The 15,456-nt window shown below is 35.6% G+C and overlaps 1 protein-coding gene across 1 annotated transcript in view; it reads right to left on the reverse strand.

The window, feature by feature from the left end:
* Positions 1 to 1,242: 1,242 nt before the first annotated feature.
* The window catches only part of RASEF (RAS and EF-hand domain containing), a 39,943-nt gene continuing 25,729 nt past the window's right edge, over positions 1,243 to 15,456 (reverse strand). The window contains exons 8-17 of the mRNA XM_067315723.1: positions 15,154 to 15,238; positions 13,508 to 13,599; positions 10,579 to 10,813; positions 9,227 to 9,364; positions 8,977 to 9,124; positions 7,893 to 7,974; positions 6,511 to 6,625; positions 5,407 to 5,526; positions 3,591 to 3,667; positions 1,243 to 1,530 (exon numbers count right to left, since the gene is read on the reverse strand). Of these exons, the coding sequence (XP_067171824.1) occupies positions 1,422 to 1,530; positions 3,591 to 3,667; positions 5,407 to 5,526; positions 6,511 to 6,625; positions 7,893 to 7,974; positions 8,977 to 9,124; positions 9,227 to 9,364; positions 10,579 to 10,813; positions 13,508 to 13,599; positions 15,154 to 15,238 (1,201 nt within the window). The 3' untranslated portion in view covers positions 1,243 to 1,421. The remainder of the gene's footprint in view (positions 1,531 to 3,590; positions 3,668 to 5,406; positions 5,527 to 6,510; positions 6,626 to 7,892; positions 7,975 to 8,976; positions 9,125 to 9,226; positions 9,365 to 10,578; positions 10,814 to 13,507; positions 13,600 to 15,153; positions 15,239 to 15,456) is intronic.

The raw sequence follows: 15,456 nt of genomic DNA on the forward strand, positions 1-15,456 counted from the left end.
TAAAACTCATAACAAAGCACAAGCTACACAGTGTTCAGATATAGAGCTGATAAAATACTGTAACAGCTGCTAGTTGTACAGGTTTCCTATCAGTTCATAAAACTTTATCGAAGGCTGATGTAATGAACCATGTTTCACCTTCAAGATATTTTCTTAATACACACAGAAAAGACTGAAATAGCTGGGTCTGGAAGGGCTCCTTTCTCATTCCAACTAAAATTGGTGAAAGCTGAGAAGAACTGGACCACGTCTGCTGATCGTAGAAATACATACAAATTGTACAAAAAAAATAGCACTGCTGGGAACTTCTATAAGCAATAACAACTTAGATTTTAGAGATGCTGGCACCTATGCCTACCACTCACTGGTAAGCAGTTCCTGTTCATTCCAGGGATTTCTTTTAATGAACAGCTGATACAGATTCTTGTGCATGTGCAGCAATTCTTTTATCTGCAGGTTTAAAACTTCAAAAAATCATAAAGAATATCAGTTAAAACACTCCTCAGTATTATGACAACCCCCAGTTAGTGTCTGAATGGAAAACATTTGAAAAATAGGGAGAAAGGACAACCTGTATCTCTATATAATACTAGTAGTAACCAAGTCTAAACAGACAAGTAGGTATTGAGTCATTAATTCATCTCAGTAACCCTATATACCACAGACACTATAGTCTCTCTGGAATTTGGAACTGTGATGGTCTGTGCAAATATTCCTTTAATTTTCAATCTGTGTAGGATCAAATCAAAAGTCTATTTCTCAGTTTTGAATCAAAGCCCCAAAATTACATAAAATTCTAACTCGCTGACTTTTGTGTAATTATGACAAAACTCCATACATCTGCCACTGTGTACTCCCAAAGGAGCCACATTCCACTTACTGCCCTGAATTTAAGCTTTACTTGAAACTAGTAAACCTTTTAATGGTTTGGAGTTTTACTGGGAAATGTTTCATCAAGGAATAACTTAAGGCCTTCAAAAAACTAGATAAGCAGACAAGAGCAAAAAGAGATGAAATTAATTAAGGCTGGAATTTTTTCTTTCCTATAAGTGATATGTGACATTATCATAGCATATTTTGTATGTAAGAAATATTGACACCATGAAGAAACAAGCAGGAAAAGGAAGTAAAATATATTACAATATTGTATGTGCTGAGTATTGTAGCGTTGATTCTGAGCTGAATTCATTGACTTAAATTACTTAGGAAAGGTGATACCAGGGCCTAAAGGACAAAGCAAGTGCATAAATGTGAATGAGCAGAAAGCAGAAGCTGGATTTTTTCCATGATATGCAGGTTCTAAATACACAAATATTTAAGTCCACAGTAAAAAGAATACATTACTGAAATCCTTCATTTATCCTTTTTAAAAAAATAGTAAAAATATACAAGTTATTTAGGTCAGAAAAAGAATCTATCATTCAAGCATTGCAACAGTTCTTCGTGAGTGCCGATTTTTTGACAGGTGTCCCAGCCAGGCTGGTTACTGACCTCGTATCATCTTCATTGTCACTTCGTTTTCTCACTTCACTGTAAATAAATAAATAAATAAAGAGGGACAAAGCTCAATAAATTTATTTCAATTCATGTTCACTATTCTGTTTCTCTCAGCATGCCTTATACAGCTCACTGTCATTATTGCTTTCTAAGTTAAATTCATAAACTTTCTGTAAAACAGCACATAAATAAATATAAATAAATAATATTTTCAGTACACGGAATCAAACACGTCTTAAGTTTCTACTTTGGAAATAGCATCAGTATTTATATACAAATCACTCTTAGTGACAGAAACATAATAACTTCTGATACTCAATCACCCGTGTCACGTTTTCCCTTTCCTTTTGCTCATTTTTTCTTTAATTTGGTAACTGTCACTCTCACCACAGAAACTAAACATGTTCATAGCTGAAAGTATAAAACTAAATTATATGCGATTTCAAGTACACATTTATCCTTAGAGCATATTGTTGGATGTTCTGTTTCAAATGTAGGCTTAAAAGTTTTTTATGTACCTGTGATTATTGATTTTGTATTCCTATTATGGGCCTCCTAGAATGTCAAAAGCCAGCTCAAAAATTTCCTGTTTATAGTGCAATTTAAGTCATCCTTACATCAGTAGAATAAATTCAGGATGTTCCTCTCAAAAAAACATATTATTCAACATAGTAATGGTGGCAGAAAGGAACCCTAAAAAGAAGTAATAGGTCAGTCTAGAAGTCAATCTGCTCTAATGAAATGTTCCTGTAGAAATTTTATTTCAAAATTCAGAAATGTTCTGTCAAAGAATAAGAGTTACTAAGTCTGGAGTAAAGGAATCAAAACCAAGCATTCCAGAATAAAGTCTTTAGGTAATGTCTACAGCATTTGAGGATTGCTGAAGTTAGTGAGGTGAACTGTTAAAATTTTATTTTTCAGATTCTGAAAAATAGGCTCCAACTGGAAAAAGTTTAATCCTTGAAACAATTAAACAAATTTATCATTTTTAAACATTAGGGGTCATTTTACAACTGTGATTAATGTTACCTAACTGTACTATATATGTTCTCAACTTCACAACCTACTGCTGTATTCACAGCCAGGTTCCTGGAAACCAGTCATTCAACAAATCAACCATTTACTTTGCACTGACACTGAGAGATAAATGAATGGCTGTGTTCTTGCTGCATCTCTGACATACTTGTTTTCCTGGCAATACAGGTACTTTTCAAAGTCCTGATTGAAGAAACAATAACCCTGCCCAGAAAACCAGTACTTTTTATTCAAGCCATTTTAATTAAAAGTATTTTACCACAAAATAACCAAATACCAACCAAGTGTCAAAAAGTTTATCTCTTCAAGCTTCTGCAAAAATTAAATGAATATGGTACGTAATTCTCGCCTTAGACTCCATGTTTCAAATTTAAAATTCAGAAACTGAGGATTTATTACGTACAGCCAACTCCACAAAATAAAATGGTAATAAAGAAGGGTTTAGAAATATAGTAAATCATCAAGTTTGGCTCATACTTTATCATGGAAATACCAGGTTGCTGGATGGATACAATCAGAATTTCTATCTTTTAAATAATTTAGAAAAAGTGACAACAAAGAAAATACGTGGGATTAGAACCATCTGTAATAAAACTATGCATAATGATCTGGTAGACAAATCAAAATGTATACGATGCATATGAGAGAATTTAGAATTTAATTATATGTAAAACTGTATGTAAAATGTATTAAAAATATTTTATATATATACATAAGAATTAAGAAAGTAAATCCATGTATCTCATTAAAAAGTCATTCACCAAACAGGTTTTAAAAGTGTGAGTTCCATAACTAAGCTCCAATTTTAGTATTAAGAGAGTAGAGCAACATCTGCAAGCAAAAATAGGTTATCTGATTAAACCAAGAAAAAAATCCTGTTTTGCATTGATATATAATGATTTAACATAGCATCCTTTTTTAATTTCATTTGTTGAACTAGATGTTGGTACAATTTTAAATACGTGTGTGTGTGTGTCTTTGTGTGTATATACATATATAATGTGCATTTTATAAAACACACAGATGTGTTATGTGGAAATAGAAACATGGCTACTTACCGAGCAAGATGAAGAACTGCTTCTACAATATTAGAACCGTCTTTAGCACTTGTTTCACAGAATAGCGCATTGTAAGTCTGTGAGTAGAAAATAAAACGTTAAGCCAGTGCAGCTTAAATGGTTTTATCTAGGTATTTTAACTTACAAATGGTTCCCTCAGTAACTCCAAAGAACTATTACACACCTATTTAAATGAACAGGATTCATTGGTCCTCTTCATTCTCTAATACAGTCACTTTAATATTGGAAAAATGTAATTAATTTTATGGGTTTTATATTTAGGATATTTTAATTTGCAAACTGAGTTAAAAATGAATCATAGTCTCAATGTCCAGCCTAAATCTTTTTGCTCACAAGGCTGCAAAACGGGAAAAGGGATGCTGGGAGAGTTTACTGAAGTCATGCTGTTAGCTACTCTTTACCCATAGCAACTGGTATTCTAGCTTAACCAGGATTATTATTCTGTAAGTAACAGACATAGTACTTGCCCTAGTGGAATCATTCGACTGTGTAAGCACTCATCAACTCAAGACTCTACGGTCCACTTGTCCTGCAAAATACAGGACATAGGCATTCTTCCCTTACCACCTAATAAAAATATGGAAAAATTTGTCTATACTTTTATTTATAGCAGAGAGTTACTTCCCCTCACCCCTTTTTCTGCAGACATGGCAGGAATAAAAAAGACAGTGACTTGAAGATGAAAATATTTCACTCAAACTGGGCAGGCACAAGTTAGGTGGAGAGCCTCATCCCCTAATACTTGCTTTGGCAATTTTTCTCTGGAGGCATAAAAGCTCCGTCTCCCAGTCCACGCACTTTTTGGACCATAAAGACTGTGAAGAATATGCCAACCAATAATGAAGGTTAGGTCAGTGGACACTGGGATGAGATTTGAGCCAGAACATGCCAACAACAGAGTAACTTCCACGAAAAGTATCCAGTAATACTGATGACTAGATTTGAAATTAATGACCAGAAAATCACAGAATCACAGAATCACAGAATCGCTGAGGTTGGAAGGGACCTCTGGAGATCATCTAGTCCAACCCCCCTGCTCAAGCAGGGTCACCTAGAGCACGTTGCCCAGGATCGCATCCAGGCGGGTTTTGAATATCTCCAAGGATGGAGACTCCACAACCTCTCTGGGCAAGCTGTTCCAGTGCTCTGTCACCCTCACAGTGAAAAAGTTTTTCCTCATGTTCAGATGGAAGTGTCTGTGTTTCAGTTTGTGCCCATTTCCTCGCGTCCTGTCGCTTGGCACCACTGAAAAGAGTCTGGTCCCATCCTCTCGACACCCTCCCTTCAGATACTTGTACACGTTGATAAGATCTCCTCTCAGCCTTCTCTTCTCCAAGCTAAACAGGCCCAGCTCTCTCAGCCTTTCCTCATAAGAGAGATGCTCCAGTCCCCTAATCATCTTTGTGGCCCTTCACTGGACTTGCTCCAGTAGTGCCACATCCCTCTTGTACTGGGGAGCCCAGAACTGGACGCAGTACTCCAGATGTGGCCTCACCAGGGCTGAGTAGAGGGGCAGGATCACCTCCCTTGACCTGCTGGCAACACTCTTCCTGATGCACCCCAGGATAACATTGGCCTTCTTGGCCACAAGGGCACATTGCTGCCTCATGGTTAACTTGGTGTCCACCAGCACTCCCAGGTCCTTCTCGGCGGAGCTGCTCTCCAGCAGGTCAACCCCCAACCTGTACTGGTGCATGGGTGATGCAAATGACTTTTGTTTACTAGCATTTCACATAGTTTTCAGTTTAAAGTTCCTTAGAGCATTTTATACTGAAAAAGTAGACATAGACCTTACCATGGCCAGCTTTTCTCCAAAGTTTATAGGCACGCATTTTTGTCCTTGTTCTGTAACTGCTTGGCGGAGATCTGCTTTGTTTCCCACCATCATAATTGGAATATTCTCATGAGTTGCATCCTGTAAAGCGTTATTTCCTTATTGCAAGAACACTCAGAATACAAAAAGATCACTAACATTGTCATGTGACTTGAGCAAGTAATCATACTGATTTCCTTCCCAGAAAAAAAAGTTTTGCATGTTATCAAAAAAAAAATTTTTTTATATCATGCTGAGAGTTTTTCATGAGAAAGCCCATAATTTAAGTACCAGCTTAAACATGAGTTTGCAAAGATCTGCATGTATTCCCATAAGCCCTGTTAGCCAACAAGGAATTTCATGTGTCCAATTAATGTAATGGAAACAGTCACTATATCTAAATGCTACAACTAAATTACTACAGGAAAAGAGATTAATTCTGCTGCCATGATTCAAAAAAAGCTTTCAGAAGGAAAAATTAAAGTCCTTGCTAATCACTTTCCCTCCTATTAAATGCATCTGGTACAGGAAGAAAACCTTTTTCTTTAAACAGACAAACAAGATGTAATAACAGAAAGAATTCAGACAAACAAGATGTAATAACAGAAAGAATACTGAAAATTTCACTTGGACTATAGCTAATTTATAGAATTTAACATACTGGTTTAACATGCAGAGCATACAAAGAATACTGAAGACATCTACGGAGGGATATCTGAAGTGGTGTAGCACTCCCATTCATTTCAAAAGGAAGTGATTGGAAACAGCGTGATTACATGATACTCTTTTATACAAAACATCACAATGCACTAATTTTACCACTGACTGAATATGTCAGGATACAGTTTAATATCCTGAGGATTTCCATTTAACTTGTACTTCTGTTAGACTTTGCAGTTTGGCTAATTCACTCTACAGTTATTCAAGCTTTATAAATAAAGCCAGTCTCTCTAAAAAAAAGGATTCTGGAATTCTGAACCAAATAATGAGCTTCTCAATGGGAATACTCACTTCCTCATTTTAAATAATAAGGTAACATCACAGTGAAATACAGCTTGCAGGTTGTATGTTATTCAAGGTTCTTACCTCAATCATATCCACCCATTCTCGTACATTAAGAAAACTTCTTTCACATGTTACATCATATAACAGTAAGACACCATCTGCTCTTCTAAAGTAGGATTTAGCAATACTTCGAAATCTTTTAGGAAAAAAAAAAAGGACTTGTGTAAGGCCACATTTACAAAAAAGAATTCTAATTTCACATCATTAACAACACAACATTACTTGATTACACTACTAAATACATTTGTCCCATCCACATTGTGTGCCTTCTCACAGCTGAATTCTTAGAAAAGTTTCTGAAAATTACTTAAACAGATCTACAGATGCTCCATAAAAATCCATAGGATTCTATCCTAATCACCAATCAAAACTTTTTTTCATAATAAAAAAATCTACAGTTTATCTAGTACAGATACCTGCTTTACACGAGGTTTTGATTACATGGCAAGGCTTTTAGGCTTTCAGAAACTGAATGGGTTACTCTGCTACATTTGAAGAAAATAAGAAGTTAACAAACTTACTCCAGGAATTAATTTATCAAGCTACAGATAATTGTCTTTTCCATCAACATAACAATGAAGTATGGCAACTAGGCGTTTACATTATATAAGAAATATTCTTCACAAGCTTTTCACACAGCAGGAGAGTAATTGGGTCTCTACCTACTTCACATAATCCATTCACTTAGACAAAAGTAAACATATATGCCCCAATACAGATCATAGCCTGTGGACAGATTAAACTGACTTCCCAGGTGTCAGAGTAACCTCTTAATAAGCACCAATGGCATTACTGCTGTAAAGAAGTAATGGTTCTTTGTAGGTAAGGGTGCCATAGGATTTTGTGGAAGTCCAACAGAATAATTTGAAGATCCTTGACATATGTTCAGCAATCTGTACAATTCTGCCATCTCTCTAGAGTCTTTGGTGGAAGAGAAAAGATATTTCATTCACTGAACACAATGCAAATCAGGATCAGGAATTTCAAGGGAAGTGGTCAGGAAAATCTCTAAAATTAAGCCTGTTCAGAAATACAGGTCTATAGGACAAAGAAAGCAATGGAAGAAACAATGTATTCCTACTCCATCTCTTTATAGTAATGTAAGAGAGGGAGACATATGGGTGTAATTAATTAATGCTGAGTTGAAATCTCAACTAATATTCTCTGCATAGATAAAAGGTAATCTCACGCATCACCACAGTGAACAGATAGACACTCCACCTGTCTCAGTCACAGCAGAGCAAAATTGCATCTGTCTACAGACACATATGGCCAACATTGACATATTTACAATAGGGCCACATAATATTTATTGCCCTTTTTTTTGCACCTAGATGAAAAAAGGCAAATGTCATTTAGAAATAAAACAACTGAAATTACATAAGTTGCAGAGAATCACTAACCTCTCTTGCCCAGCTGTGTCCCACAGTTGTAGCACTGTAGGTTCTCCATCAACAACTAGTCTTTTCATTTGAAAATCCACACCTGAAAAGAATGTGTATAGTCTAATCAATATTAACTTTAAAAAAATCAATAACATTAACATCCACAGAAAATGAAAAGTAATATTCCATATAAAAGGGCATAATTGTTATTTCAAATGACATCTCTTTTAATAAATTGTGAGATTTCAATAGTTCCTATAACCCTGAAATGCAGTAATCCCTTGAATATGGGAATGAATATTCCATTTGACTTCAGAAAAACATTTAAAGGAATATTTTGCCCACATATTTTCCCAGGAGCATTGATACAAATTTGGCGTTATGACAAGCAAACAAGAAGATCCCTCTCTGCTTTATTTTACCAAATAGTTTTATAGAAGAAGAGAAAATGTTTCATAAAGCAGACTTTATTTCAAATGCCAAAGAGGAAAAAAAAAATCAACTAGAATGAAAATCCTGACTCAAAGCAAATGAAACAAATACACATAGTTATGATTTCACTAGAAGACAAAAATTCAGTCTTTGGAAACAATAAAACAAGTTTGTTAGCTGATAATTATGATATTATACACAACAAACCAGTTAGAAATCCCTCCAGCAGCTTTTGAACTGAAGTTTCAATAACATTTTGAAGAAATGGAGATCAAGAATAGAATGAAAGACATCAAATGATAGTATGAAAGACTAAAGAAGTAGGAAAGAGCTGAGAAGGCAGGATGGCAATGGAAAACGCAAAAAGGACTTTGTAAACAAATTCTAAGATCATCACACTAAAACTCCCTTTATTGGTGCTTTGTATTGTTCAAGAACAGGTTTCATGCTTTCTACAGAGAAACTAAATTTAAGTAGTACCCTATTCTCCACTCTAAATAGCAGTTACACACTTGCAGGCTTTATTAGTCATTTAGATCTTACAGGCTAAGAAACCGCATGTGTATAGTTAGGAAATCCTTGGGGATCACAGAGCTTGTTCTTTTCACACATCACTGTTGCAGAATAGTATAAACTCATTTCAGTATTTTAAGAAGAAAAACAACCATACCCAGGGTTGCACTGGTATTGCCTCTAAATTCATTCTTGCAAAGTCTCATAAGGAAACTGGATTTTCCCACTGCTGCATCTCCAGCAAGAACTATCTTGTAAGCCTTCTCTGAACTCGGATATTTTGGAGTACATTCTCTTGCATCTGACTGAAAATGAAAAGAATCTATCTGATTCACTTAATTTAATAAATATTACAATATAGTTCTGGATATCAATTTTTTTTTTTTTTTTTTTTAGTAACTGGTTACCTGAGGTGGAATAGCAGATATATATCTCCTTGTGGAAGCAATTGAGCTGCTTCGACTTACTGGTCGTGAAGGCTTCCAGTCTAATACCATACTGCTGTTGTCAGGACTGTATGCTTCTTCATCCCTGATCTCTGGAACCTGAAAGTACAAGCCAGTGTGGTAGCTCCAGTGAGAAAAGTATGTTTTTGGGGGGAAAGGCAGAGCTAAGACTGAATGAAACTTCTGTTCTTAACGGTTTGGATTAAATAGAAATAAAGGATCGAACAAAGCTGTGCAATTTTTATTCATGAAAGCAAAGTGTTTATGAAGCTTTCTTAAGTCCTATAACCTCCAGATCTGACAAATAACACTAACTGCAACTACTACAGCAGGTACAAAAAGACAACTGTATTACATGATGTATTTCAGTATTCGCCTATGCCTTTCTTTTTCCTACTTGAGAATACTAGCAAATTCCAAAGATACTTCATCAGAATTTTTCTGATCTGGACACCAGTGGAACCACATTTGCTACTTTCTATGGCCTATTTTCTGTCTTTGAAAGTGTTTGCTATTTGGGGGACACACTTTAAGTACCATTTCCAGGTAGGCCAAAGGAATTTCCATAAGGAAAATTTCAGCTTCAAAAATAATTACAGTAAAGAAATACTAGAAAAAATTATTTCAAAACTTATTTTAAAAAATTTTCTATAAGACATTACTCTCCAGAGTACTACTACTTAAGCTAAACTAAACAGAACACAGAAGATAGCTTTAATCAGTACTACTGTCATTTTCAACAGCAAACAAATTGATTGGACACAGTGAAAGATCTGCTCTCAAAAAACCTGTGTTCTACTGTTAATGCTGCTACTCTTGCTATGTGGTCCTCAGTAAAGATCTCCATTTCTCTGTCAATAAAATGGAGACAATAACCCCTTCTGAAGTGCTCTGATACTTATTGCATAAACCAATGTATGCACTAACAGTATTATTCTTATATATGTGATCTTGCCATTCACTGCCACAGCATAGTAAGAACATTTGAATTGAAACCTATTTTAGTTCTATAGTATTCGCTCTTTAATTAGAAAATGGACTTCTGTCTCCAGGCTGTTTAACAACTTTTAAAAATATGAAATGTACCTTGAAAAGCAAATTACTGATTAAAGTCTAACTAAACCATCAAAACAGGCTTGTTTTTTCTTTCTTTTTTTTTTTTTAAGAGCAAAATTCTACAGAAAAGTTGTCGGTAATCTCATGCATATAATCCAAATACTTAGGGCAAAGACCCATTTCCTTTTAAAAACAGGAAGCTAATTTTGTCTCCAACCAAAGGTTGTTCTTAGAAATGCAGTAAGTCTAGCACTTACATCAGTATCAGAAGCATCACCACCAAAGCTTTCTTGCATACACTGTGACCTTTGAAAAATCCTTTGATGCCTGTATTCCACTTCTGAATCATATTCATTTGAGTCTCTCAGGGTAGACAAACCACTGTCAAAACAGCTCTCAGGTAAGCTGTCAACCTCACAGTTTATCCTTTGCATAGGGTCACAGAGGGCTAAAGAATCATAATCTTCATCCACACAAGAAGAATGAGATGACCTAGTAAGAAATATTAAAAAAAAAAAAAGGAAAGAAAACCACCATCAACATTTTATTTTACAATTCTTTTTACCAACAAAATCTGAGCCATTCTGGAATAGTCAATAGATAGAAATGCTAGCTATATATTTTAAGGCATATGTCACTGCCCTATTTTGCCTTCCCACTTAAAGAGTCTTCTTTATCATATCATGTTCAGTACTGATGGTTTGTTAATGTTGCATATGGAAAATGACCTTGATGTGCTCTATCTAATTTATATGAATGCATCCAGCCCTTTGCTCACAGATTCACACAGGCCAATAAGTAACAACTGTGAATACAGAAGAGGAGGCAATGGAGTTCAGAATCTCAGCAACAGTGGAGGCAGAAGCTGCAGAAACATGTTTTTTTACAGTTCGGCTATGTAAAACTTAAGGCACTAAATGGAAGTCCCTTCTTTCCACTCTCCCTTCCTTCAAAGTAACATCTTTTTTTGTTCTGGATGTCATAATATATAAGGATACTTAAACAGATGCAGCAATGGCAGTGTGACTTACAGAAAAAAGAATTTACTTTTATTTGTGCAAAAGGAGCTGCAGAAAAGAAAGATGAATAGAGGGAATCTTAAAAGAATCAATCTCTTAAAAAAGTGTATTATGGCTACAATCATTATCCGGTTCCTGCAGCAAGATATGGACAGGCACAAATTAAAGTGAGGTAAAAAATGTCTCAAAGTCATGGTAGAGAGGAGAGAACCAGTTTGGCTCTGTCCTATGGAAATGGACATGAAGCACTGAACTGCTCTAACAATCAAGGCCAGCGTGATTTCTTGTAAAGCTAGTTTGCTGCTGGAGCCAGGAGCTCCCAACACAACAGCACACTACAGAAGAGTGCACTGCAGGAATTCTCAGGATTATGAAGCTGTTACTGAGTCCAGTATAATTCTCCCCTGCAAGCAGCTAACCAGAGATGTTAGAGGCAACATTTTTTTACTGCAACAACATTCAGAACTGTCTTTTTTCCATGCTCTCAGCATAATCAACGTTCATGTGAATGAGCATGATCTTTGCTTTGGAATATCACAGTATCCATGCTATTTGTATCCAAGCACCCACAAGCCTATAGCAAATCACTGAAATATGAAAGAAGGGGGTATGCTATAATAAAGTTAAGCTGGTCAGGCATTCCCTGAAATAAAGTTCTTTATTAGTCAATTTTCAACATCACTGAAGCATGGATTCAACGGTGGGAATTTCATAAGTGCTTAAAGCAACTTAGACTAAGATACATTATGCAACTGAAAAAGTATACTTAGGAATGTAAATTGCTTAAAACATGTTAAAATGCAAATCAGTATTTCTGAACGCTGATCTGATGTTAGGAGACAAAGTGCTGAAAACGAACACAGTATTTTGGAAAATTCATATCTCACTCTCTCCTTTGATACTACTATACGTGCCTGTTAAGAGTAAGTTTTATCCCAGCACATAAACTTTCTTCTAAAGAAGCTTGTGTTTCTCACTTTCATTCAAATGCAAAGGATTGCACCAAACAGCACATATTAATAAATATTCTCAGAGAAGGATATCACTAAACCTCCTAATTAGGTTTTACTCATTCCTTCCCTAACCTCAGAAAATTACTCAATCCAGTGTGCAGCTTAGTAACGGATACAGCTTTCAAAATTTGCAGAGGGTCCAACATAAGGGAATTGGTTTTATCTGCATTCAGCAGAAGGACTCAGTTTATGGCAAGCAAAATTTTATAACCAGCAAACATGTCTCTCACATGGAGATAGGAGAATCAGTAACAGTACTGAATGAATTTGGATATTATTAGTATGAAGTGGAAGCCAACTTAATCCCTACAAAAGATATTCATCCCACTAGCAAAATATAAAACACAGGCTACATAAGAACTCTATTAAAGATCTCTGTAGATTTTGAAGCAACACCAAAAGAAAAAGACAAAACAGTATCAGTTGGGTAAGAACACACATTTTTAAAGGCAGTTCCAGCTATTAAGGAAAAAAAAAAAGTTCTACAGCATTTGAGGCCAAATCCAACACTCAGGGAGATCAATGAGAGTCTTTGCAATGAATTGAGGAAGTTCTGATCAATGACTTGAATCCAGTAAATATAAAACTGAAGTAGCTCTGATCATTTATATTTGCATTTAGATAACTTTCTGTTCTCTGCAACTCTTATTCTGTTTATACCCAAGTGCACTTACTACTCTTGCACATCAGTGGGAGTTGATGATGCTTATTTATTTGAAGAATTAGGCCCAAATACCTTTGTGACAATTATTACATGGGAAAACCAGACATACAGGCTAAAGATATGAATATAAAATGCTTTATTTTCTAAGTACTGAGGAAACTACTTAATAGAGGTCCTCAGTAGCTTTTTGGCTCCTTGGAGACAAGGAGGGAGACTGAGAAACAAATTAGAATCAAAATAGTCTAAGATCAAACATGAAGCTGTTCGAATTCTGTGCAAGTTCATTAGTTAGCACTGAAGAGTTTTCCTGAGCTTTCTGAAGTCATTGAAAAGATACCTGTGGATTTCATCATACTTTGGATCAAATGCTATAGGTCACACATTCTTTCTGAATCAGACAGAATTATTCTGTTATTTGACAGTATTCGGTCTTCTAAGATATTTGCAAAGTTCTATCCTTTTCAAACTTAGTAAAAGCAAACTGGATTACCTGTCATACCGTGGGTTTAGAGGAGACTGTCCACCACTACATTTGGGACTGCTTCTAGAAATGGTATTTCCTGGTGAGGTATTTGCTAGCCGCTGCGACAGATACATAACAAATACATGATAGGTTTGATAAAAACAGTATAAGCATCCAGGTTTGTCATGATAAAAGTGTAAATCTTCAAAATTACTACTGTGTATTTTCATGTATATTCAGCTGCTTACTTTTAATTAAACCTCTTCCTTTAAATGCTACTGGATGTCAACACATCACATTACATGCAGCACATTATAGATATCATTTAGGCTCCCTTGTTGCTTTAACACTGAATCTGCTGGCCACACTCAATCACAAAAGACAACGGAATTTCCCAAGAGGGTGATGTCAATGACTGTACATCTAACACTTTGAAATAATGAACTTTGAAAAGTAATATTTAGAGAACAGGCAAGAGGATTTTCCTTGAGTTCTTTAAAAGACAGCCAATACATACATGTTGATGACTAAGATGGAAAAGGAAATGTCACTGGCTGAGCTGGCTCCAGCAGAGATACCTTTTGGTTCTTGAGTGGAATTGTGGAGAAGAGAGATCTCAACTGACAGCACATGACATGTCTTTCATACATTCTGACCTCCCTCCTTCCTTTAAATTCATTCACTGAGAACAATTTCTACTCTCTTCTCTGTAACCTGCCTCCCTTCCATACGTTTCAGGGCATAGAGGAAGGAAATGGTATCTCTAGTTGCATCCGTAGTGAAACTCTGGGAGCCTGTATCAGCAAAAGGCACTCACATTCACTGATATGGTATGCTGGAAACAGGCAATGACCGCTGTTTTCCTCCTTTCTGGCCAATACTGTCTCTATGGGCCCATTGTTCCAGCTCTATCCTTCTGAAACAACTAGCTGGTTTTGTGGTGACATAAGCCTTGCCTAACCATTGGTTTTGGAGTTAAAAAGTTTTCCCAGCATGACGAAATGGCAAACTAAGATAGGCATTTGCATTGCCTTCAATCCTTCCACGCTCTGGTTTGGAGGACAGTAGGTTACAATTGTTCAAATAGATCCCGGTACAGCGGAGATAGCCCCAAATGGTCTGAGTTCTGTACTACCAGTGGTCCCTGCTATCCCTTTGTCCAGTAACTTGCCTTGATAAAAGTTTAGATTAGACTGAGACTTTGCTAAGAGGAAAGCAGTTTCCTAAGAAAGTGCATTTTCAGTTGTAGAGCACTTCAATATAAATAATATAAACACATTCACTTAGCGCAAAGGAAACTGCTGATTTATTCACCTCATCAGATACATTTGGCCACAACATATAAAAATTTACTATTTTCTAAAGCATCTCAGAAAGCAGTTGTGTTCTAACATAAGCTCTGTTATTTTACAAAATCCAAGCAACCTCTAACAAAACCCCAACTATTAAGTGTAAATGCAGAATGAGTTCACTGAAATGAACTTTTTCCGAGTACTCACTGAAGTACAAACAAATTTGCATTTGATGTATTATTTCTAAAACCTACTAGTAAAACACGATATAATTGTATTATGTTTTACAATTAATAATTATATAATAGGTATAATATATAAATCATTAATTAAAACACTATACAATTATATATAAAATTAAAACATAATATAATTACGTACCAATGACCTGTTGTACTTGCTCAAACTGTTTTCCAGTGCACTTCTTAAGCCATCATTGCTGTCATGTAGCTTTCTATTAGCTGATCTAACAGAGAAACATAGTTTAACTTGCAAGAGTATAGCAAAGAAAACTTTAATAAAATATATAACTTATAACAAAGAAAATCTGAAAAAATACATATCAAAAAACCTTTTTTTTTCTTTAGATGAACACTAAAGAGTAATTTGGGCCAGAACTGTGTTGTTGTTTACTCAAATGACTGTAGATAAAGAAAGCACTGTGAATTTTAAACTCCAGTGGTG

The sequence above is a fragment of the Apteryx mantelli genome, chromosome Z, assembly GCF_036417845.1.
Source record: "Apteryx mantelli isolate bAptMan1 chromosome Z, bAptMan1.hap1, whole genome shotgun sequence".
NCBI lineage: Eukaryota > Metazoa > Chordata > Aves > Apterygiformes > Apterygidae > Apteryx > Apteryx mantelli.